Below are 27,107 nucleotides of genomic sequence, written 5' to 3' on the forward strand. Positions count from 1 at the left end.
GTCTGGAGAAGGGCTGAATCACAAGGGTTTATAGTACATAGCCTCACCTTACATTTTTGCAAGGTGTTGTTTCTACAGCTTGAACCCGTGAATTTGTGGTCACATGGCCTCAACTTAACCAAATACAACAAGGCTCCCCTTCTACTTTAAAAACTATTTATAGAATTATTACTTAAATGTTTTATATTTATATAGCAAATTAAGTAACCATTAAAAAGTCATCATCTATTTTGAAATATCTTTTCATTGAAAAAAATACTTAATTCTTTATTTATATGATGTTTGAGGGGAAGGTAATCCCTTCATAATGTTGTCATGGGTTCGTGGTTATTGAAAATTTTGGTCCAAAATATTTATCATTTTAGGAAAAGAAAATAAAATACACTTTTTTCTCATTTACTATTAATTGTTCTTGGAAGTAAAAACAATATTGATTCCATATCATAAAATGCATAAACTGAGTATATGTTTATTGTAAAGAAATAAGGATAAATTAGTCAAAAATTACTTTTTATTTATCATTTTTTAAGAAATATGCAAAGAAAGAATGACAAGTACAAAGGAACAGAGGAAGTACTTGCATTTCTGGAAGATTTGAACTCACATCAAAAGAATATCAAATAAAGAGATGAAAAATGTATTAGAAAGAAGGGACAACTGCAGAATGACCAAAGTTGGTAACCAATGAATAGAAAAGTCAAAAGAATGACTACGGCACTACAAGAAAGAAAGAAAAGGAAACAATAAAGAAAAAGTTACAGTCTGGAATTGAACCCCCAACCTTTGTGACCACCGCTGAACCAGAGAGTTCATTTGAGCATGGGTTCATACTGTTATTTAAGTATATAACGAGAAAAAACACGACTGTTATACCTAGTCTCGGGAGGGGAGCATGGGTTCACGTGAACCACCCCACTCCACGTAAATCCGCCCCTGCCAATGAGGTCCTTTTTACAAATGAAATAGCTGATCCATAAATAATGTGCAAAAAGAAAAGGAAAATGTTAAGCACTAGCTTTACCTTGTTGTGAGCTGCAGAGCCACCATATTGATGAGCAAGTGTATCACCCATCCTCTCATAGAACCCCATTAATTCTTCTGCCAAAGGATCATCAAGGTCTATCTTTGTTGAATTTGTAACTCCTAATGCACGGAGTTGATGACCCAAAGCAGCCAATCCATATGCATACTGTGCCACATTAGTACGATCCAAACAATCTATGCAATTTGTCCTTAGCACTCCCCTTTGGAATGTTGCTGGTTTCAGATAGCCATTACTCACGTAGCTACACCCATTTGTTTTCCCCTCCGAGTTATCCGACTCACCGTTGTCATTATTATATTGTTTCTCAACATCAGGGTCAAAATGTCTCAAAGGAACCACATTACTCGCAGCAGCATATCTGTGCCATATCATTGCAACTATTTTTAAAATACTATTCTAAGTAGCTAAACACCCAACAGAAAACCTAATGCATATGCAATTCAATTTTATCCCTTTTTTATTGACCTACTTCAAGTGGTAGCTCATATTAACGTTTAAAGAGATTTTTTTTTCCTATCATCTTTGGAAAACTCTGAAATGCAAAATTTCTTAGCTGCATCACTGAAACCGGAAGAGCCTTTTGACTCTTGTCATGAGACATGATTACTTGAAAGGTAGCGACAAGAAAAATTATAGCAAGGAATTGTATAAGGAAGCCAATCAGCCAGACGGTTGTATTATTACTATGGAAAGAGACTGCAGAGAAGCAAGTGATATCACAAAATAGGAAAAGAGTAGGACTGGGCCAAATGCTTCGTTAAGGAAAACAGAGAATTCTTTTTCCAGATGAAAAGGGATAGAACCACAGAGTTTTGATAGGAAAAACTGGACAGAAAACTATGAGATACTATGTTCTCTTTATCGAGAATTACTAACTTAAGTATAGGTCGAGATACTATGTTATTTACAGTACTCGATAATGGATAAACAGAGGAGCTGGCAGGGATTTGGGCAAGAGGCATGTAGTATTCATCATTTGGGACAGATACATTCACATCCCTTATGGCGGAACAAGAATCAATGCACGAGGATAGTTGACACGCCTCCAGAAGAAAATGTTGGAATGCAGGTTATGGCCACAAACTAATAAGTGTAAAGTGTCTTCTACACCTTTGCATTCAGCTCGGTTTTTCTAAACTCTACCACATCTGATCTACTTACATAGAAACATCCGTCCCTTTGTCCCATCTCAAAGGATCAAATGTGATCCCAAGGAAACAATATAAATTGAACCTTAATTGATGATGAATAAATATATTTTAAAAAGAAACAAGAAGTCATATCTTAAGCTCTTATATCAAGCTTGTAATTTTGTTTTAGGACTAATAATTCATGTATATAAAGCTAATTCCTTCAAGTATAAGCATATCCCTAAATCATGCCATTTGACAATGACGGGGACTAAAACCTAATTCTTTTTGCAGCATCCATCGACAAATTCTAATCCAAATCAGCACATGGTTGGCCTTCTGCAGCCTCATATGTCTAGTGAACCTCTTCACTGTCTAGATTGCCTGCCAATATCATGGGCCTGATCACTTAGTACTTCGAATATGACAAAACCAACAACTCAAACACCAAAAGTGAGATGTCTCAAAGGTTTTAGCCTATTGACGTCTCAAGATAATTATATACACAGCCAATCAACTGACATGACAGGCACAGAACAACTAGAGACTACAGTTCTTCGCAATTCCGAGTATTTGACTTTCTCCTGGGGTCATTTATTAGTGTTAGGATGTAAGTGACCAATAACTAATCCAAACATCAAGATACAGGAAGTTCAAGAATAGATGGCCATCACTTGAAGACATAATTAAGTAATTAAAAATAGGTTCTCTCTAATAGCTTAAGCTTTCAAATTTGATGGACACACTGTAACGACCCATTTCGCCGTTATAGCGTTGTTTAGCACATAAGTACACTGCTAGAATTTCCCTTAGGAAGAGAGTTGATAAAATCACAAGCTAGAGACCTAGGATGGTTTCTGACGAAACTCAGGTGTTGTGTGCTTTAGTGGTGATGAGTGATTCTTGGAGTAGTGTTTGGTGGTTGTGTTCGTTATAGGATGGTTAAGTGGCATAGTTGCCGGTAGAAAGTTTCGGAACGATAAACGGATTCGTAAAACTCCGGTTATAGAGTTTGAATCGTTGGGATAAATCTGTCATGTCTTAAATTGAGGTATATGTTGTAAAATGGGAGTAGCTTCAGCATTCCCAAGTGTTTCTGTTTAAGGACTGCTGCAGCGACACCACTGTAGCGGTCGAAACTGTCGTAGCGGTGGTAGTTGGGGTGGCAGAGGCCGCCGTAGCAGTCCGTCAGTAGCGGTGAAGGGAACGCTGCAGCGGTAATCGCGCAGTTTAGTTTCCCTTAAGTCCATTTTTCCGAGTTTATTTCACAAAAACTCAGAGTTCATTTTAAGACTGCTGTGAAGCGATTTTCTACTTAACTAGAACGATTTTCTTCATTGGGGTAAGTAATTCCTTCCTCTTATCATGTATTAATCCATGCCTATTGTAGAATCGTTAGAATGGGGATTATGGTGGACTTCTTATGTTAAAGCCCTATGTTCATGAATTGGTATAAAAAGCCTATCGGTAGATGTAAATTCGTCTAAGATTGATTCTAGGTTGTTAATTAACACTTCCTAACATAGAAATGTTCCCCTTGAACATAAAGTAAGGGGATTTGGGGCAAATTGATGGTTGAAAACCCTTGAGTCAAGGTTTTAGCTATGATAAGGGTAAAACAAGTAGAGTTGAACCCACAAAGCTTAAAATTGAAGAGTAGCTGATTAATTACTCTTGCATTTGTTTGTTTGAGACCGAGAACAACTCGAGGCATTGAGGAAAGGCAAGTCTCTTGCAAACTAGCTTGGATTTCGGTTCTTCGGTTGAGGTAGATTATGGTTTAATTGGAGTTTAGACTTGATTTAGTTGCTTGTGTGCTTCTAAATTGGATACCTTGTTGATTGTTCTTTGGACATACTTGTGATTGATGATTATGGCTTATTAACGCTTGAATGAATAAACTATTGAATATTGAACTCGATTGAAATACGTTATAATTGTAAAGTGTACTTGTATATTGGGTGTTCTATATTATATCCTGAGAGATAGTGAAAAATGGAACCATAAGTTGATATTCGTTGAAGGATCAGGTACCACGTCGGTACATTTATTGATATTATTACGATGGATCAGATACCACGCTGATACGGCACATGGACCCTAATGTGTCCCATGCAGATCACGACCAATAAGCAACAATAAGTCCCTTAGTATGTGTGTACAGATTAGTGTTGATATGTGAATTAGCATGGTATATTATGATGAAAATTAGACTAATGGAATTACACTTATGAGATTGGGATGGACATCGGGTTGTGATGTGAATACTAAGATTGCTTAGTTCATGATTGTTTATGATAGTTGGTGGTGGCTAACATGACTTGTATAATTGACATTATTTGTTTGATTAAAATGATTGTTTTGTTAAGTAAATTACTATGTATTGAAGTTCTTGTCTACTTGATACTTGATTTATTTTGTATAACTTGTTTCTAAATTGAGTTGGCCGATGATGCTACCAACACATAGTGGTTTGTACTAATACTACCCTATGCTCTTCTTTTGTTGAGTGCGGACAGTATTCCAGAGGCTCAAACGCAACCTCATCTCTAGCGGTACCAATTGACTCAATCCGAGAGTAAGCACTCCATATCCAGGTTGTGGCGGATCTTCAGTCCATATTGTCTTCCTTTTGAATAATGATATTTTACTTTATTAGTGATTGTTTTAAGATACTCTTTGACATTGTTTTGGTTTTTAGAATCCTTGTACGATGACTTTCAGGTCTTAGAGATGTAATAGGTAGTATTTCTCTGCACTTCTTATTTGGTTTTTGAAGTCTTTATTATTTTGCGTTGAGATTTATTATTATTTTGGGTTAGATAATTCTCCAAACTAGAGGGTTAGTGTGGTGCCACTCACGGCTATTTCGGTCATGACAAACCCACTTTGACATAATCATAAAGTAGGAAGAGGTCCTGGGTTCGAGTCTCACCACCACTCATTTCCATGTGCTTCGCCAATGAAAAAGAATGAGCCCGCGGGTGAAGAGGTGTGAGAAGACATAATTTAGTAATTAGAAGTATGCCCACTCTAATGGCTTAAGCTTTTGGAAGAGATGGTCACAAACTTCAACAATTACAATCCCTTTGATACAATTTGGCAAGATTTACATTCATTAGTCCATAAAATTTCAAAAAGCCTTGATAAAAAAAGGGGAATCACTACCCGGAGGGAGATACCTAATGCAACTACGTCAAAGAGGAAAAAGCAATCCTAGATATTCAAAACCATGAGTCTAAAGAAACAACACAAAATTGATTAGTTTTCTGACAGCTGCGTAGAGGAATAACAATCAAAAAGGAGTAACCATAAAAGAAGAGGGATAAGGTGAAACATCAAAGAGAATGAAACACCATGAAAAGATAAGACTTCGCTTAAGATGAGGATGAGGAATGACCAAATTGGACATGAAGCAAATAATCAAAGAAATTGTACAGAACTTTATATGCGCTACCACATGAAAAGAGATTATTTGTATAGAAAGAATGACATCCACGTGTTTGCAGATTTATCAAATGACATGAGAAACTTACTCAAAAGTGGGCCATTTCAAACATCCATCAGATCTTAAGGTTGGTGTTACTGGACAATAGAAGAAACCTGTCAAATTCAATGCATATGTAGCCACTTTTCCCAGAGAAAACAAGACATTTGTAGCTTTGCTGGAAAAGGGGAAAAGAAAAGGCAAAAGTTATAGCAAATCCGATCTTTGGATAAGAAGTTAAAGAAACAGAAATAAACAAACCAAATACCTTCGTGAATGCTTATTCAAATCCCAGTGGAGAAATCTAAGTCGATTCTCCTCAGATAGATCCTTATTAATGAATTCAATTGCATTGGCAAATTCCGTGCGAAGGATAGACTCCCGGGGCTTTTTTTCTTGGGTCTGTCAATTGAAAATTTTCACAATGATGAGATGCCTTTTTAATCCTTAAGTCTCTCTTCTTTTAGCATATTAGCATGCCTAGTAGCTAGGAACGAGGGAATCGAGGTGCTCGAAGAAGGCTCTCTGCTCCTAGGAAGAAACATTTTTTTTACTTGCCTCTTAAGACATTAAGACTTGTGTATGATTCTGATCCTTTGACCGAGAAAACAACAGACTAAAAAAAGCATCCCTCACCTTAATCAGATCCAATATAATTATGGGGTTCCCATATCTCTCAGCAAGATTCGCAAAATGAAGTCTTGTTGCTTCATATGTCTGATCCCTCTTTGACACTAAATGACAAAACACTAAGTTAACCGAATAGCAATTTTTAAGTTCTTACAAAGATAGCATGAACTAGCTCAAACATACATATAATATCAGGCTTCAGATTTAGTCGTGAAGTTTCCTGAAACCAAAAGAGCGGGATTGACCCACGATTTTGAACAACAGAACTAATTTGCACTGGGAAATCTTCAGGGACATCCTCAAATAGAATCTGCTCAGTCTCAACATCATTCGCAACTCTACCATTTTCATTTACTCCTCGCTTCAGATATCTAGAAAGGCAAAAAAGAAAAAACAGTTAGCAGCAGAATTGAAGAGTAAGCCCTAAGAAGAAACCAATGATGTCCAGATGAGAAACATAATTAAAAAAGACTGATGGAAATGCTCATGTAGTACAACAGAAACCAGAAACCTACAGCATTGCATAATAAAACTTGTTAAGAAAGTACCACCCGTTTAAAAGGTAAAAGCCTGGGCATTTTTCTACAATAACTTAGAAAGTTATGCTGCTGGTTGCCTGTTTTTCCTGTAACATAAGCTCTAATAGCTCATCAGAAGCCAAGTAGACTGCTATAACTGCCAACCATGGATTGAAGCAACAGATTATACAGAAAAATTAGCTAACTTGCCAAAATGGAATACATTTGCAGAAGGGGTGTGTGTGTGTGTATTAATTTACTACTTATTAGAAGCGCGAGTAAGCAGGCAGCTGGCGGTGACAACCCTGCTTCTGGTCGAGGGTATATTGGAAATTTCATATTTTTCTGTTTTAATTTAAATACTCTTTTTCTTTTTAATCTGTTATATATTGAAAAATTACACAAAAAGTATTATAAATTACAATAACTGACAAGTTAAATTATTTCAAGGCACATAAAGAAATTTTGGTTGAGTCAAAATTCTATCAGCACAACATAAATAGAGATAGAGTAAGTCATATATCATTTGAAAATGTCGTGAAAAGTATACAAAGTTATCAAGAAAAAATTAATTAACAAATTAAAATATTTGAAGGTTGTTTAAAAACTTGGTTTGACTTCCCAAATTCTATCAATGACATATAAATTGAAAAATTACGCAGAAAGTCATATGTCTCATAATAATTAGCAACTTACAATATTAAAAAACTATATTACAAATTTGATTGACTTTCTCAAATATTCCATCAGTGCCAACATAAATTGGGACAGAAAGAGTAACATACGGTATCAAAAAATTATGTAAAAGTACTATAGATCAATAATTAACAACTTAAAATATTTAAAAATCATACAAAAAATTTGGTCGACTTTCAAAATTTCGTCTGTGCCAAATAAATAGGGATTAAAAAGTAACATTGGGCCCGTGCTTGCATCTATCTATCTATCTACATCAATGTCCCCTTTTTGATTTCACCTTCTAACTCCATTGTGAAGCTAACACACTGAAGCTTCTTCCATTTACTAACCGCTAGTCGGTACTCATAAGAATTAGGATTCAACCATTACAAAATCATACTAAGAAATTAATAAATTGAAAAAATCAGATACTCCCTCCGTTTCAAAAAGAATGACCTACTTTCCTTTTTAGTTCGTTTCAAAAAGAATGACTCCTTTTCTTTTTTGGCAATACTTTAATTTCAACTTTCCACATGGCATGTTTAGGACCACAAGATTAAAGAGCATTTTAGTACATTTGACACAACTTTAATTTAAGGCCACAAGATTCAAAATTCGTCTTTATTTTCTTAAACTTTGTGTCAAGTCAAAGTAGGTCATTCTTTTTGAAATAGAGGGAGTATAATAATTTGAGATGCAAGAAAACTCTCGACATTGATCCATCAACATCGTTGGTAAAAGCTTTTGTGATATTTCATTTGGAATTGGTTTCAGTGTTAATGGTTTAATTCCCTTTGGAAGTGGGTTTAGTGTTAATGAGCTTCTTATGAATGAAATTGGGTTAAAAATGAGATGATTCAAAACTAGATTTTCTCAAATACATCACCCTCATTTGAAAGTGTAATGAGTAAATAGGTGAACGAATTTCAATTTAAAAACAAAAATACATAAAAAAGGAAACTAAAGTTATCAAAGGGATTAGAAATTTGTAAAGAACAAATTTGCAGAGAAGGAAAGCGTAATTGAATATTCCAAAGAGAAAAAACGGACGGAAGGGGATGGAGGAGAATTGGATGAGGTTGAAAAGACATAAGTTCCTCTAGTTCATATGCACTAAGTATTGTTAAGGACATATAAGGAAATTGAAAACTGGGGAGGATGCTAGCATACTACCTTCATGTAGTATGTTAGCAAAACCCAATATACATATATATGTACAGCGCACACACGCACGCACACATATATATACATTAGCCATGAAGAGGCCCAAAAGCATTTGTATTCTACCCGTTTCACCCAGAGATAAGAACGAACAGATCCCAGATCTATGTAGTATGCTAGCAGTGAAGAAATAGATAATTAACATATTCCTGATTTTCTTCCGAAGAAAAACGTATGTTGCATAAAACATATTCTCTCTTTGTAGCATATCTTGAGTAAGATATTTGTTCCGTACAGCAATCCATTCAAAACCAGCAACTTCAATTGGTACTTTGGTCTTCCAAATCATCTTCCAAGACCAAAGTCTCCTGCCCCAACACCTGTCCAAATTTAGGTCTGCACCAATTTCCAACCCCCACCATTATATAAATGAGGGAATTTTGTAAGATAGGCCATAACTACAAATACAGTTTAACAACCTGGCTCCTGTGTACGAGATCATTGGACTAGGATACCAGAAATTTTTTTTAATCAGATTTTGATGGTAATCATTTTGCTCCGAGGCTCACTTTCTTCCTTGTTAAATCTCCATAGTCATTTGCACATTAGAATCTTGTTATGAAGCTTCAAATTCCTCACCACAAGCCCTCCATCTTCCATACTTCTCATTACTTTCTGTCAATTTGCATCTTTCTTTTCTTTCTGCATTTCCTTCCAGAGAAAATGACTCCTAATGGAGTTGATTTTCTTTTCAACTGCTTAAAGTATAGCGAAGACATTAAATAAGTTGGTATATCATGTGGTACACTATTAACCAAAATGAATCCCCCTCCAACAGATAAATATTGTTTGTTCCATGTGGACACTTTCTTTGTGCATGTATCTATCATATGCCTACCACATTCTCTTGACATTCCTTTTCCACCAAGTGGAAGACCAAATAAATGGTTGGGAACTTTTCAATTTTGCAATCCAAACTATCTCCCACTTCATCAATCATGTTACATGCATTACTACAGAAAATGCAACTCTTTGTCAGATTTATGTTAAAACCTCGAACTGCCTCAAAGGCCAACGGTATTCCCTAAGATAAAGCAATTGTTTCCTCTTAGCTTCATCTGCAAATAAGATGTGTGAGACATTCCTTTCAACTCTTCCTGACTCTTGCATTTTAGAGCGTCCAACTCATCTATAAGCTTCTCAGGTTTTTTCAACATGAAACTCAGAATTTTCATAACCAGAAGAAAGAGATGAGGGGAGGAGGTATACCGTCTCAATTTTCTCTGGATATGCTGAATATTCCTGTGGACTGGAGCAACTGAGACATCGAAAAAGGCACTATTGGCATTGAAAAGTTATGTGGTCCTCAGAAAGCATGTGATCTTGATATCATCAGTGTATTACTGTGGAATAAGACTGTTACATCAAGCTACTATGGAAGATATGCAAAAAGAAAGACAAGTTATGGGATGTATGGGTGCATATGGGATACAAGAGCAAAACAGGCCTCATGGATGGTGCAAAAGATCTTTTAGGCTAAAAAATACTTTGGGGAAGCAGGCTTTAATATGAATGATGTGCAACAAATGGAGAGATTCTTTACTAAAGGGATGTACAAGAATCTGCAAGGTGTGTTTCAGAAGGTAACTTGGAGAAAATTGATATGCAATAATCATGGCTCTTCCAAATGGATGTTTATATTATGGCTGGCTATTCTTGAAATACTATACACAAGAGATGGACTTGTCCAATGGGAATTTGTTACTGAAAAAATGAAAGATTGCCATTAACCAAACCAGAAAACTTGCTCTTGAATTACAGGATCTAAACCATTAATCCACCTCTCACTAAAAATTCATCATCTTTACTTCATCATCTTTAACATATCGAGCAACAGTCCCAAATCATAAGCATTTTCAAGTTCTAGTTCATTAACCGCCAATGTAGCATCACTTATTTGTCTACCCTTAGTTTCATTTTTCTGCAAAAAAAAAAAAAAACTAATTTGTGTACCATTAATGAATGCATCTCGATTACCATCCACCAACTTCCCGGTCACTTTTTCCAATCCTTCTGCCAACAATTTAGTTAAAATGTTATAGACGCTACACAACAAACTGATATGTCTCAAGTCATTCATCTCTTCACCCCCTTCCTTTTTGGATTTAATGCCGTAAAATTTGCATTAAGACTTATTATAAAATAACCTTCACTACGAAAAATTCAATTTGCAGAGAATCATATTTTGTAGAGTTTTGAACTTTTGGTATAACCTCTGAAGACGACCATTTTGGTCATGTTTATGAATGAAATACTTTTACTTGAATCAAAAAAAAAATAAAAAATACATTGTTGAATCTACGTCTTCCTTTACTATACTCCAACATCTCCGAAAGAAATGTAAATTAAATCTATTTGGTCCTAAAGCCTTGTCACCATTGCACGATTTAACTTCTCAACCTCTTTAATAGCGAAGAGCCTTTAGAGTCATTCCCTGTCCTCATCAGTTAATTTGACCACCTTTTCATCATGCCACATGAGCCTCCAATACTCCACTTCTGCAAATAACCCCTTACAACAACCATGTGATTTCTGATAGTTTCCTCATCTTCCGCTAGCTTCTCCCCATTTTTATTTTAACCAATACAATCAAATCTCTTATGTGCATTAGCTTTCCAGTAAAACATATTTGAATTCTTATCTCCTCGCTTCACGTAGATCAACCTTGATTTTTATCTCCATGACAACTTTTCTGCCTTTGGAGTCTCTTCTAACTCACACTGAAAAGTGAATCCCCTTCAGCAGCAACAATGCTATCTTCATGCTAATGTAGCCTAACATGATCAATTTCCTCAAGTCTATTCATAGCCTTCCTTTTCCTTTCATCCAAGTGTAATTTATATCCAAACACAGCTCAAGCTTTCAAATGCTTTTTGTCAGCTTCAACCAAGTATTGTCCAAGTGGGTGGTGTTCAGTGTATATACTCACTTACAATCTTGGAAGGAAACTAGCAGTTGTGAGTTAATGTTAAAATAAGCAAAAATGATGGAGAAGATATAAATCACTTAATGTTGCATTATTCAGTGGCACACAATTATGGACCAGGTATTAACCCTATTAGGTATCAATTGAGTGTTCCCAAGAAGTGTTAAGAGGTGATAGTGGTGGAGAAGAGGAAGTTCGGCCCTGAGAGGAAACAACAAGAAAAGCTAACATTCTGTGTGGACACAAATAGAATGACAGGACTGGGAGGATGTTTCACATGAAAGAAAATTTAGGATGCCGAAAGATTTATGAATTCATTTATACTTTTGGCTCGACGAAAGAATATCACTTTGTATAGACAGTTGGGTAGACTTGTTAGAAGAACAGTAGCATACCTACTCACTAATATATATACTTTTGACATTGCCTTGGTTAATCAGTGAATGAATTTTGACTTTTTCAAGGAAAAAAAATAATACTCCCACCATTTCAATTTGTTTGTCCTATTTTGACTTGGCATGGAGTTTAAGAAAATAAAGAAGACTATTGAATGACGTGGTCTTAAATTAAAGATATGTCAAATGCACCAAAATGTCCTTTAATCTTGTAGTTTAACACATGCTATGTGGAAAGTGAAATTAAGGAGTTGCTAAAAAGGGAAAGAGGCATTCTTTTTAAAACGGACTAAAAAGTAAAGTAGGACAAACAAATTGAAACGGAGGGAATAATAATAATAATAATAATAACAACAACAACAACAATGAAAAGTTACATTCAGCTAACATATTCAACTGTTTACCTGGTACCAGCATAATGCCGTGAACGCCTTGCTATCAAAGTCAATTTGAAGTCCCTCCCAGAGAGTGACAGGGTGTCCTGGATTCATCAGAATAACTACATTAATGGTACATCTTAAGTTTGCAAATAAAGTCAGACAATGTAGTTTGGCAGGGCTTCTCTTTGGAAACAAAAAAAAAAAAAAACAATGTATCATGGCATCAAATTAATAATAAACGTAACTTAACTAAAAAGATAAAAGAAAGAATAATGTATTATGCTTTAGACAAGCAGCGACACATTTCACCCATAAACATTCTTAAATAGAAAACTATATGGCAGGTAGGCATGTTATGCCACGGGTCTTAAGGTAAGGTACAAAGTTCTTTGAATATCAGTCCTAGAGTTCGGCACGAAATTCCTGGATTTCTTTTTAAATAAATTTGTTTTCCATATCAATCTACCAATTCCCCTTCAATATTCACCAGGAGAGAACAGCCTTCTGTTTATTGCAGCCTGTTATTATTTTATGCTACTACTCAACGCCATTCCTATTCCAAAACCATGACCGCGAACCCTAAATTTCCCTTCTATTTTTGTTGCAACATTAAACCCTATCAAACCAAAATCATCAAATAGCAATTTCAGATATGTTCACATGGAGAAGACACCCCCGCTTGCCCAAATAACAGGAGCACTATTAACATGATCATTCAACAGCTAGAAGAGAAATCAGTTGGACAACAAGTTTGATCCCATCCTTAATATCAACCCCCAGCCAACAGAAAAGAGAAAAAGAGCACTTGTGGAAAGATATGCTTCTCCTTGCACTCCACAGGCTAGATCAGTAGGCCTTTTCTTGATTCCCTGTTGTATCTTCCATTAGAGTAAGAATCAATGTAAATTAAATGTAACTACCAGATGAATCACCTGCTTGAAGAATCCATAAACCAATGCCACTGTCCAAATAGTGTTGTGAAGGAGATTTCTTATTCCCCGTGTCAGATATTCATTCCAGACAAACATGGTGTCATACAGATCTGGTCCAGTCTCATTATTGCACATATTCTTCTGTAGACTCCACATAACATGGTATGAGTAACTGAAAAAGAAGTCCTTTGTAAGGTCCACCGTGCAAAGGAGTTTCCTGTACCTATACCATGAGCAGATTAAGACTAATCAATCATAAAACTAATGTCTAATCTATATCTATATTATTATAAAAGTACGAATAATTTTCACTAAAGTTGATCAACCAATTGGCCCCATTTGGCCATAAGAATTTTTCACTATTTTCCGAAAAATTGTTTCATTTTATTAAAAAAATGTTGTTTGGCCATAAAAATTCCAAATACAACTTGAAGTTGTATTCAAAAAACTGAAAACACCTAAATACTTGTTTTCACTTTTTTCATCTCACTTTTTTGTTATAATTAAACACTTTAAATCCTAAAAAGTCTTTCCTAAAAGATATGGTCAAACACAACTCTTAACTCCAAAATTTCCAAATAAAGTGAAATTTTTTTTATTTTCATGGTCAAACGCCTGCAAAATATCCCTCAAATGTTGATTGACTTTTACACACTTAAAAGTATAAGTCTATAAAATATCCCTCAAATGTTGATTGACTTTTACACGCTTAAAAGTATGTCATGTCGGGATAAACTTGTAATTACCTTTAATACAGTAAAAATTTAATTAGCTTATATTTAAGATTTTGAATCCAATTATAAATTTGTCAATGGTGTCCAAATTCTACTTGGATTAAAAGGAATGTCCCTTTTTTAAAAAAACAATAATAATAATAATAATAATTGTCATATTATAGTTAGTGGAATGAGCAAGAACTTGAGTTGAAAAGGGTTAGTTTAACCAAAAACTGTAGGAAGTTTCAGATAACAGAATTTTATTTCTTTTTGAACAATAATAATTTACCGCCAATAAATACATTTGTGTACATCACATGTCAAGTTGTCTACTCTGTGTGAAGTAAAAGGTATGTCCTCTCCCTAATGACGAAGTTAATTGAGATCTTTTGAGCATTCAAGGATAAAAAAACTTCTCAAGTTGTGTGACTATACACAAAGACAACTCAAGATAGTGACGAGGATATGAGGAATTCAACAACGATGAATGTTTCGGAAACCAATTCCATCATGAATCCCCTGTAGGGATGTTGAACGACAAATTATGTCCTTTTAACATCTAATCATTCATTCAAATAAGAGTTAATGGTAAGAAACATACTTAAAACTATAATAGTAAGAAACACACCTAAACTATCACTTTTTTTGCGCGCTTCATACCTCAATTATCTATTGTTACATTTACCTACTGTTAGAATATGAGTAGGAGTAGGAATAGTATATAAAATCCTACTTGAGTAAGAATTGTAATTTAGTGTCTATAAATAGGGTCTCAATGTAATTATGTAGATACAAAATTCAATAATATTTCTCCTATATTTCTCACACGGTATTAAAGTAGGTTTGCTGAGAAATTAACTGGGAAGAAAACTCAACCAGACAGACAATCACCGTGCGTCAATTTTCAGCAATTGTCAAGTCTAATTTGAGCCCTCGTCTGTTTTGTAAGTGTTGTGAGAAAACCAACACTACCACAAAGTGCAAAACACTCAGGCGAGCAATCCCCAAGGATCGACTCTCAGTTCCGGTGATCCACGCGGCGTCACACGCCGACGGAAGTTTCAGATCTACGCATCACGCACCGGCGAATTTAACTGTTTCCGACTAGGTTCCGACAAGATTTCTTATTCCAGTAAGGTTGCCCCTTCATTCCAAGGTTGTCCCTTTAGCTATTTCTTGATTCCAACAATCAAATTCAAATTTTTCGCGATTGATTTTTTTTCTGGCGAGTGACCAATTTCCTAGTGACCGACCATTTTTGCTCAATTTAGTCCTATGATTAGATCTGAACCCTTAATGAAGAGATACGAAAATCAAACATCATAGTCCATGAAGAATTGACAAGGGAGAGATCGATTTGGAAGATCTCGACCTAGGTGTAGCTATTGTAAAAGGCTTGGACATACTCTAACATATGTTATTCTCGACCTAAGTGTAGTTATTGTAATAGGCTTGGACATACTCATGGAATATGTTATTCTTTGCATGGTCGACCCCCTAAAAATGTTCATGTTGCTCAGTCTTAACACCACAAGTGATCAATGGATGTATTTATCTGACAAGGAATATAATGAGTACCTTCAGTATCGAGCAAGTAAGCATATATCTCTACAAATACCCTCAACTGCACAATCTCCTACCTTTGGACCGTGGGTAGGGGTGTTCATGGTTTGGTTTTTAGCGATCCAAACCAAACCAATTAAAAAATCAATATTTGGTTAGGTTTGGCTTGGTTTTGAATTTTAAAAAACCGATACTAATTTGGTTTGGTTTTACTCTAAAATAAGCGATAAAATAACCAAACTGAACCGATATATATATATTATAATTATTTATGCATTATTCATAAATACAATATAAATATTTGTTACATTTTATATTCTAATCATGATTTAACTTTAGTCGTAACACATGAAGTCATTTCTTCATCTAGCTGTTAGTACCTTATGAGTTTCTAAGTGAATTTCGCACTTTGAATGACAAATGATACTAATTGTGAAAATAATTCTAATTATAAATATTTGTATATTGAAATTTATTGTTGAGATTCATTTGACTATAGACAATCATTAATTTTAACTTTCTTTTTGAACCTTGTTGAGCAAGAAGTTTATGGGTTCACCTTTTGGGGATTTATCATATCATTCTGTTAAATGTAGTTTAAAAATATTTTTTTAGAAACGTTCATATGGTGTTGGTCATAGCTTTGCCGAAGTATAACACTCAGTTGACATCTTAGTTTCAAGGTTGAGATACAACACTCGGTTAACATCTTATATGTTAGAATGAATTTATTTTTTTTAATTTTCAACTTTTATCATTAGCTAAAGTTATAAACCGAAAAAACCGAACCAAACCGAACTAAACCGACAAGAACCAAACCGACGGTTATTTTTTTGTTTGGTTTGGTTTGGTTTTAGAAATTTAAAAATCAACTAAGTTGGTTTGGTTATGGTTTTGACCAATAACCGACGACCCATGAACACCCCTAATCATGAGTTGTGGACTCAAGTACTTCTGATCATATTCATGGTGACAAATCACTTCTATCTAATATTGTTTATTCATAATTTCTTCCTTTTATTACTTTAGCCAATGGAATCCGAACAAAACCAAAAGGAGTTGGACAAGCCAAATCCTATCTTATGCCACTCTAGACTCTGTTCTTTATGTTCCTAGTTGTCCTTTTAATCTTTCATCTGTTAGTCGTTTGACCCGTGCCCTTCATTGTAGTATAACTTTTTTTCATGATTCTTTTCTAATGCAGGACTGCAGTACGAGACAGACGATTGGCACGGAACATGAATCACAAGGCCTTTACCATCTTACCTCTTCAAATTCCTTCACAACATGCTCCGTTTTAAACCCTCCAGACCTTATTCACAAACGTTTAGGACATTCGAGTCTATCCAAGCTGCAGAAGTGGTGCCTAGTTTGTCTAGTTTATCTATATTAGATTGTGAGTCGTGCCAACTTGGGAAACACACCCGTGCTACATTTTCACGTAGTATTGAGAGTCGTTTAGAGTCTATTTTCTCATTCGTTCATTCTGATATTTTTGGTCCTAATAGAGTCAGTTCACCCTTAGGATTTCGTTACTTTGTTAGTTTCATTGATGATTTTTCAAGATCTACTTGGGTTTTCTCAGTGAAAGATCGTTTTGAGTTATTTTCTACATACAAAAGTTTTTGTGCTGAAATACAAAATCAATTTGGTGTTTGTATTCGTACTTTCCGTAGTGATAATGCCTTAGAATACTGATCCTCCCAGTTTCAAGAGCTTATGACTCACCAAGGAATTATTCACCAGACAACATGTTCATACACCCCTTAGCAGAATGGTACAATAGAAAGGTAAAACAGGCATCTTATTGAGACTACTCGCACTCTACTCATTCAATCCCATGTTCCGCTGTATTTTTGGGGCGATACAGTCCTCGCATCTTGCTATCTCATTAATAGAATGCCATCATCTTCGATTCAGAATCAGGTTCCCCATTTCATACTATTTCCTCAGTCACATCTCCACTATCCTCCTCACGTTTTTGAGAGCTGATGTTTTGTTCATAACTTAACCCCAAGAAAAGATAAATTAGCCCCTCAAGCTCTCAAGTGTGTTTCCTTGGTTACTCTCGAGTTCTAAAAAAAGTATCGAGGTTATTCACCTGATCTGGGTCGCTATCTTATGTCTATCGATCTCACATTCTCTGAATCTTAATCTTACTATACATCTTTTGATCATCTTGATATCTCTGAGATCTTACACATAACTCCAGTCTTACCCACACGAACCTTTGAGAAATCTACAGTTACTTCTACATCTCCAGCTGCAGCACCACTACTTTTAACTTATCATCGTCGCCCGCGTCCAGTATTTGTCCCAGATAATTCATGTCATACACCTGAAGATTCCCTAACTACGGACTTCGGACTTGCCTCCTCCTAACCAATCGGTTGCACTTCAAAAAGGTATAAGATCCACTCATAATGCTAACCCACATTATACTTTCTTGAGTTATCATCGTCTATGATTACCCCATTATGCTTTTGTATCATCTTTGTCCTCTATTTTCATCCCAAAGACTACAAGTGAAGCACTTTCCCATACAGGATGGAAACATGCTATTGTTGATTAGATATCTGCTTTACATACGAGTAGTACTTGGGAGCTTGTTTCCCTTCTTGCAGGTAAATCTACTGTTGGTTGCCGTTGAGTTTATACAGTCAAAGTTGGTCCAGAAGGTCCAGAAGGTCGGTTTGATCGACTTAAGGCCTGCCATGTTGCCAAAGGATATACACAGATTTTTGGGTTTGATTATAGTGACACTTTCTCTCCCGTGGCTAAAATAGCATATGTTCGTATTTTTCTATCCATAGTTGTCGTTCGTCAATGGTCTCTTTATCAGTTGGACATTAAGAATGTTTTCCTGCATGGTGATCTTGAGGAAGAAGTCTTTATGGAGCTACCTGGTTTTATTGCTCAGGAAGAGTTTAGTAGCCTTGTATGTCGAATTGCGCAGGTCACTCTATGGTTTGAAACAGTCCCCTCGAGCCTGGTTCAGGGAGTTTAGCACAGTAATTCAGGAGTTTGGCATGATTCATAGTGGAGAAGATCATTCAGTGTTTATCGCCATTCTAAACCAAATCTATGTATTTATTTGGTGGTTTATGTTGCCGATATCTTTATCACCGGCAATGATCAAGATGGTATCACTAATTTAAAGCAACATCTCGTTCAGCATTTCCAGACTAAAGACCTCGGCAGACTGAAATACTTTCTAGGTAATGAGGTTGCTCAGTCCAAATCAGGTATTGTTATTTCTCAATGCAAGTATGTCTTAGACATTCTCGAGGATACTAGAATAATGAGATGTCGATCCATTGACACTCTTATGGATCCAAATGCTAAACTTCTGCTAGGACAATGGAAGCCACTCGATGATCCTAGAAGGTATAGGCGGTTGGTTGTAAAGTTGTATTATCTCAGAGTGACTAGACCTGACATCTTTTTTTCTGTGAGAATTGTAAGTCAGTTTATGACTTCCGATAGTCATTGGGATGCAGTTGTTCGTATTTTGCGATATATAAAGTCATCTCCAAGTGAAGGACTACTCTTTGAGGATTGAGGCCATGAGCATAGACGTTCTACATCCGGATATAGTGTTTTAGTAGGTGGTAATTTGGTGTCCTGAAAGAATAAGAAATAGAATGTGGCTGTTCGATCTAGTATGGAAGCAGAACATCAAGCAATGGTTGCAGTAACTTGTGAGCTAGTTTGGATCAAACGATTGTTGAGAGAACTAAAATTTAGAGAAATGAGTAAGATGAAACTCGTATGTGATAATCAAGCAGCCCTTCATATTGCATCTAACCCAGTGATCCGTGAGAGGACTAAGCGCATAAAGATTGATTGTCACTTTGTTAGAGAAAAGATACTCTCGAGAGATATTGTCACAAAATTTGTGAAGTCAAGTGATCAACTTGTAAATATCTTCACCAAGTCCCTCATTATCACCGGTTCTCATATTAATTAAATTTGTAAAAAGCTAAGTACATATGACTTGTAGCATCAGCTTGGGGGGGAGTGCTAGAATATGAGTAGGAATAGGAATAGTATGCAAAATCTAACTTGAAAAAAAATTGTAAGGCAGTGTGTATAAATAGGATCTCAATTTAATTTATGTAGATACAACTATCACTAATGTTTAGAGATAGATAAAAAATTGATTTTGAATATAAACTTTGAGGAATAAATAGTTTCATGAATAGAGTATTAATTACATCTATTATTATATACTTTTCTACCATCTTACCGTGACGTTATGATTACCAAGTTTCAGATCCCCCGTGTGGGGAATTACGTGCGAGACACATATGTAGAAACTAATTATTATTATATAAGCACGAATAACAATGTTGAATGACAAAAATAACCTTGAGATATTGATCGATTTTATACCATTTAAAAAAACTAAACTATCTATATTATATTCAAAGTGTGAAGGGCCTTAGAAATGTTGTTTGAACTTTTTACCCTTCATTAAAACTTTTTGCTTTAGACAATCGTTTTTTCACTATTTTCCTAATATTTACGAGTTAAAAATTGCAACAACAACAACAACAACAAACCCAGTGTATTCCCACCTAGTGGGGTCTGGGGGGTAAGATGTACGCAGTCCATACCTCTACCTCTAAAGAAGTAGAAAGGTTGTTTCCGATAGACTCCCGACTCAAGTCACGAGATACCACACAAACTCATAGCAAAGCACAGAACTAGATTACATAACATAAATACGGCACCCATAAGTATTAGAAAACAGAGGAAAGCACACAGATTCGTAATAAAATATGGAACACGGAATCATAACAAGAATAAAACCTCCACCAAGTAATTCCCTACCCTAGCAACCCAAACCGGCCCTAGTCTTCTGCCCTAATTCGCGTCCTCCAGACCTTCCTATCTAGGGTCATGTCCTCGGTGAGCTGCAACTGCTCCATGTCCCGCCTAATCACCTCACACTTAAATTTTCCGAGAGAGGCCTAACCCCAAAACATCCGGTTGAAAGGTTACATATTGAGGAAGTCCGAGAATAGAAACACAAGCAGAAGTGGAATCATGACGTGAAATGGAAGACACTATCAACATGAACTCCACCAACTCAATTAGAATTAATGACAACTAAATACTTTTTCATTGATTTAAGAATTCTAAGTCAACTAAATTTGATTTTTAGAAGATTTGAAAAAATTAGAAATAAATATAAAAGCGTTAAAATAAAAAGTTTTAAGAAGTACCAAAATTTTAAAAATATATAACTTAAAATATATGAAGGGGCCTTGGAGTAACTGGTAAAGTTGCTTCCATGTGACCAGGAGGTCACGGGTTCAAGTCTTGGAAACAGCCTCTGGCAGAAATGCAAGGTAAGGCTGCGTACGATACACCCTTGTGGTAGGGCCCTTCCCCGGACACCGCGCATAGCGGTAGCTTTAGTGCACCGGGCTGCCCTTCTTTTTTTTATATAACTTAAAATATATAAAAAAAAATTAAGACTATATGTAAAGAACCAGCTTAATCTTAAAAGTTCGATTCTTTTGAGTTGTGTTTTATAGTTATTAAGTAAAGTGAGAATTTTGATTTGAAAATATTTAGTCAGTGAAATTTTGTTGCTTTTTGTTTTGAGAGTTGTCAGGGTTTTAGAATTTTTAATAACAACTACTTCGTCTTTTGTCCTTTTCTTTTTATTTGGTTCGTCTTATTTTAAAAATAAGGAAAGATTTTAATTATAGAAAAAAAAAATAAGACCCTGCATGAAATGCAAAAGTGATGATTCATCAATCACTTCTAGTGGTAAAATACATATGTGTTTACACTAAAATATATGTTTATGTTTACATTATTATATTAAAGTGTAAAGGAAATTAGAAAAGTGATTTTAACATTTTGTACTTCATTACAGATCTCCGCAATAGACAAAATCATTTAATTTTAAATAAACAAATGGTACACACGTACTGTTAAACTAGTTTCTTTTAAAAACATATTGCATGTTGTATAAAATTGTAATACTTTAGATTTACCTAAAACTTAAAAAGTTCTAAACCTTAATAGTTAGTTGTATGTGTAAGTTTGTTGATAATTCCCACGTTGGTCATATCATGCAAAAAATATTAATATTCAAGTTAAATTGATAAACCAACTAATGGTAGAATTTTTTAAAGCCACAAAATACTATTAATCAAGTTATACTGTCTAAAATATAGGAGTTCGAAATCCACTAATAATAAAAATGTGCAAAGCTACCTTCTCAGTCCCTACTTGAACCACCTTTGCTTTCAAACCTAGAAACTAAAAGTTAGCTACCTTAGGTTATCAACTTATATCTAACCGCACAAGCTTTTCTTTCTTATACTATTTTTTATTTGCATCATAGCATTTAGTGCATGGCATCAACATGTTCCACGAAGTTTGGCAAGAGTCTAGGGGTTAAATTAGGTTGGTCGAGGTTCTCGATTAATTCAAGTTCTAAAGATTTTATTTATCACATTGAGGTCCTTATTTATTCCATTTTTTGTTGTTGCATATTTGCGTTGCATATTTAATATATTCTTGCAACTTTTTCTCTTTTTCAAAATTCTGAAGGAAATACAAATTAGAACAATCCAATTGGGAGGAGAATAATATAAGAAATGCAATTCAAATGGTAAATATAGTTATAAACATAAAATATTTTCCAAGGATTCAAATGTTTTAACTAATTTCCTTATTAGATAAGATTGCCCTGTCTAATAAACAAGTGTATCATGTTTCCTTAAAGCTTTTGTTCTTTCCTTATACTTCTGTCAAGCATAATATATAATTAGGCCCTTTAAATTGACCTCAAATTATATCTATGACCTCCAACTTTGGTGTGCACAAGTAGGCCCTTAAACTTGTAAAAAGTTAAACAAATAGACATATACGTACTACATGGCATAATACACCTAGGATGTCATGTAGGACAAAAATTGACCACGTAGGATGCCACATAGGACATATGTGTCTACTTGTTCAACTTTATACAAGTTTAAGGGCCTACTTGTGCACACCCAAAGTTGGAGATCATAGATATAATTTGAGGTCAAGTTAAAGGGCCTAGTTATGTATTATGCCTTTCTGTCATGCATTTTATTATGTTTAGGCTAGTTTAAATTAATGTTCATTGCACAATATGCCCGTAAATTAGGTGTGATACATTCGGTGGACAGGTACACAAGTGAATTTTAGTATATATCAACGTGAATTGTTATACTCTATCCATATAAGTTTTCTTTTATTTTGCATAGTCAGCTGACAAATTTAGAGGACTAAGGAATAACATTATTCTCTGCCTTAAGCAGGATACTTTAAATGTAGAAAGTAAAAACATGGATATGGTATAAGCAATTGTAATGTCAACTCTGCGGGAACACCAACCCAACTTTACAAAAAATTTTAGACCAAAAGGCTTTAACGTTTTGTATACACTAAGGAGTCATTTGGTGTGAGGTATAAGGTATAATAGTCCCAGGATGCATTTTATCCTGCGTTTTGTTGAAGGTATTAGTTAGTTCCAGAATTATTTATCCCACCATTTATATCTTAGTGATGGGATAAGTTCTCCCATATATGGTGGGATAACTTGTTCCCAACCAAATGACCCCTATGAACTATTTCTCCCTAGTGGTATATATCAAGGACCAAAAGACACCAACCCTCATCATTAAGGATAATTTTGGCCATTTTCTTGTTGGTTTTGTAACCTAATTTTGGACAGTAGTTGATTTTTTCTTAGCAACAAAAATCAAATGTGAATCGTAGCTATAATTATGTATCTAGGCAAGCAAAAATAGATTACATGTATTAAGCACGCGATTGGACCTTTCTTGGACATTTATTTAGCATGTACAGGATTTTACGAGTCGTGCATTAGATCGGATATTAGGTTTTTGGTTAAAATGGGTGTTGCATCTAATATTTTCTACATTTCTACTTAAATCCACCTCAAGATTTATAAGATAACACCAAAGGTCATTCAACACACAAGTTCATCTCAAGATTTTATGCCAAATTCAAATTGTTCTTCCTTTATATGAATAATTGAATGTGAAATGTTGATCGACTAGATATCTACGTATATATTAACGTACATAACACATTTGTAGAAACTAGTAAGTTGAAATAAGCAGAAACATACAAAGGCTTACACTTTGTTTGGATGGTGGTTTGCCATGGTTTCATAATGTACGGCACTGTATGGCTAAGTTGCTCGAACTCGGGTACGGATTCGAGAGTCGGATTCGTCAAAATATAAATTTTAAGATTCTGGGGTGCGAATTCGAGTATGGATACGGGTGCAGGGATTCAACTAAAAAAATCAAATATCTATAATATATTAAAAATGTGAAGACCCTTAGAAAAGTGATTTAAAATTTTTGTCCTTCATTAAAAGACTTTCTTTTAAACAAAATTGTCTTTTCACTATTTTTTAATTAATTATTTAATTATTTTTATTATATTAACTAGACTCCTAAAATATATGAGACTTCTAAAATATATGAAAGGAGATTCAATTAATATTTTCTTTGTACTGATCGATTAGAAAAACTCGTAAAATAGAATAGAAAAATACGTTTATGTAGATTCAATTTGCCTAATTGTTTTGAAGTAGTTCATTTTGGTGTTCCTTTAAATCTGCGAATTACATTTAATCTTGTTTCATTAGTGTGATGTCGTTGGTTATGAGTTTTTTTTAATGAGTGGGAGTGATCATTTAAGATTGTTTACCTTGCCTAACATTTAAGGTTGGCATTAATGTTCTTTCCGTTTTATGATATTGGAAAAATATGATTGACGCTCATCTAGCTTAATTCGATTACATGTCTAGATTAGTGATGCTTAATTTACTAACCCTCAACTTCTTCACTATTTTTGTCATTATAATAAAATTCAACGTGTGTGTATATATCTTCTTTGTTTTCATTCAAGTCATTCTTTAGTGTCAAAATTTTCGCTCAAACAAGAATTATTTTCATCAAAACTGAAGCCTTGTGGTCACTATTGTATTATTTTGGTGTAATTTACAGGTCGTAGATTAATTTACAAGTGGTAGATGAATGTCGGTCGGCGTTGAAAAAATTTTTTGAGTAAAGGTTAGGTTTAATTACATTTTTTGTGTATCTCTGCTTTGAGAATTTTTTTATGTAAAGGTAAAGTTTAGTTGTATTATTTTGATATCTCTATTGTCGTATAATTTTGTTATAGTTTACAGGTGGTAGATAGTGTCGGACAACTTTGAAAAAATGTGTAAAGGTTAGATTTAATTATATTGTTTTGATGTCTCTATCATCGTATTATTTTGTTGCAGTTTATAGCTGGTAGGTGAATGTCGATCGGCTTTGAAAAAAAAATTTAGTAAAGATTAGGTTTAATTAAATAAATTCTCTCAAAGATGTTGAATTTAATTATTATATTCAACTTTATTATTTAAACAAATATCCTATTTATTGTAACATTTGAACTCAATAAAATAAGGTACCCGAGCAAAGCGCGTACACCTAAACTAGTTATAAATGTAGAGTTCTTTTAGTTACTTCACTATTTTTAGTTAATTTTGTCTTTAATTTTACTTTTTAATTAGGTTACCATAATTACGTAACTGCTTATATATATATATATATATTAAAAGTGTGAAGACCTTTAGAAAAGTGATTTGAACATTTTGCCCTTCATTAAAAGTCTCCGCTTTAGACAAAATAGTCTTTTCACGAACTATTAAATATTTTATTAAAATTTTAATGAAGAAGGTTTTCTTATTATGGTTATTTTCCTACAAAAATAAATCTTTTCAATTTAAAATAGGCTTGAAGGTAAAAAACGTCCAAAAAAAATAGGCAACAAATTTTCTATTTTGGTTAAATTTCTATAACAAAGATTCTTTTTCAATTAAAATAGATTTGATCCAAAAAGAAATTATAAAAGAGGTCCAAAGAATAGGAAAAAGAGGTCTTATTTTTTTCTCTCACGTAACCTTTTTGATTTGGGTCAAATTTTGATTTGCTTGTCTTCAGGTTTGATTGAAAATTTTAGCAAGAAACCATAATATTTAATATTTATATGTTCATTCAAAATTTACTTTATATAAATTTTAAAATATACGATAAGAATAAAATAAAATTAAAAAATTAAAAAATCCTAAAATATATAGAAAATTTAATGTTGGACTCTTTTGTTATAATACACAAATGACACAAAAAAAGATGTATAAGAATTTTTTTTAAAGATACAATAAGAAAGTAAAAGAATGGCAAAAACCTAAACTAGGGCATTTATTTTTGAAATCTTTTAAGAATATAATATTATTAATATTTTAATATATATTAGTATTTGTGTGTAATTATAATTTAATCGGGAAGACTATTTTCTTAATTTAAAAAGCAAAATTCTATATATGAATTAAGAAAAAATAAGTATATACAAGTATGGAAAAAAGAGACAAAAATAAAAGATAAAATCCTGATTCCTAAGGTTTTAGTTTATTTAATTTTGGTAAATAATTTCTGGAAAAAAATTAAAACATGCCATATTTAGTTTTTTTTTAATGAAAAAGTTTTAGAATTCTATTAAAAAAAAAAAAACTTTAAACTTTATTAATATCCTACTTTTTTTTATTCTCCATAGAGATTGATAGCTTCTTAACAACGTGAGTTCTTCAAACTATTATTCTGTAGCATGTGACATATAATATTTTCTTTAATTTGTTTAGTTCATCGTTTCTTTTGTTTTAAATTTTTTTAATATGATTTTGAAAGAATTTTGTAATGACCATCCAATTCAATTTCTTTTCGAAATAAGAGACCGTGATTACTACTGTTTCAGGTTATTACGTATGTTTTCAACAAGGATTTATATGAACTTGATATTTTTTTACTTATGAATCATATTTACATTAAACTTTTGTTAAAATTTTAAAATAAAATGTAAGGAACAAGATGCTTGATTTTAAAAACTTGATAAATAATAGATTTGAAAGATAGTAGTTTTGCTAGAAACCAAGTTTAAGTACAATCATACTACTTGTCAACTTAGCTTCTGATAATTTCATTCAATATCAAATAATCTTTGTATAATAAATAATTTCAATTTTGTAGGGTCTAAATTTTTAATCTATTATTTTCTTAGTATTTAAAATTTTGAAATTAATTGAAATAACTAAATTTTAATTTTAAATAAGCAAAGGCTCCACGTGCGAGGCACATGGATGCATTTAAATCATTAATTTATTTATTAATTCGGCATTTCTGAAAAATAGTATCAAAGTGAACTCATTGAAGTGAGATACATGCGCGTGGCGCATATTCTTAGACTAGTATATATATATAGATATATATATATATATATATATATATATAATATTAAATTGTTTTTATTTAAAAAAATAACTAGGGACAAATAAAATTAGTATCTGAACCAACCTATATAATTAGGTATATTTGATAGCTTTTATTAAAAATAAAAATAAATCACAATTAAAT

General features: G+C 33.7%; 1 protein-coding gene across 3 annotated transcripts in view; it reads right to left on the minus strand.

The window, feature by feature from the left end:
* Positions 1-27,107, minus strand: part of LOC107855562 (phosphoinositide phosphatase SAC2) — a 99,489-nt gene that overhangs the window by 47,844 nt on the left and 24,538 nt on the right. For all 3 annotated transcript variants that reach the window (XM_047393571.1, XM_047393573.1, XM_047393572.1), the window contains 7 exons: positions 13,343-13,565; positions 12,435-12,511; positions 6,476-6,663; positions 6,299-6,396; positions 5,931-6,064; positions 5,712-5,840; positions 1,022-1,403 (listed from right to left, as the gene is read on the minus strand). In XM_047393571.1, coding sequence (XP_047249527.1) covers positions 1,022-1,403; positions 5,712-5,840; positions 5,931-6,064; positions 6,299-6,396; positions 6,476-6,663; positions 12,435-12,511; positions 13,343-13,565 — 1,231 coding nt within the window. The remainder of the gene's footprint in view (positions 1-1,021; positions 1,404-5,711; positions 5,841-5,930; positions 6,065-6,298; positions 6,397-6,475; positions 6,664-12,434; positions 12,512-13,342; positions 13,566-27,107) is intronic.

This window comes from Capsicum annuum, chromosome 7, assembly GCF_002878395.1.
Source record: "Capsicum annuum cultivar UCD-10X-F1 chromosome 7, UCD10Xv1.1, whole genome shotgun sequence".
NCBI classification, from domain to species: Eukaryota; Viridiplantae; Streptophyta; class Magnoliopsida; order Solanales; family Solanaceae; genus Capsicum; species Capsicum annuum.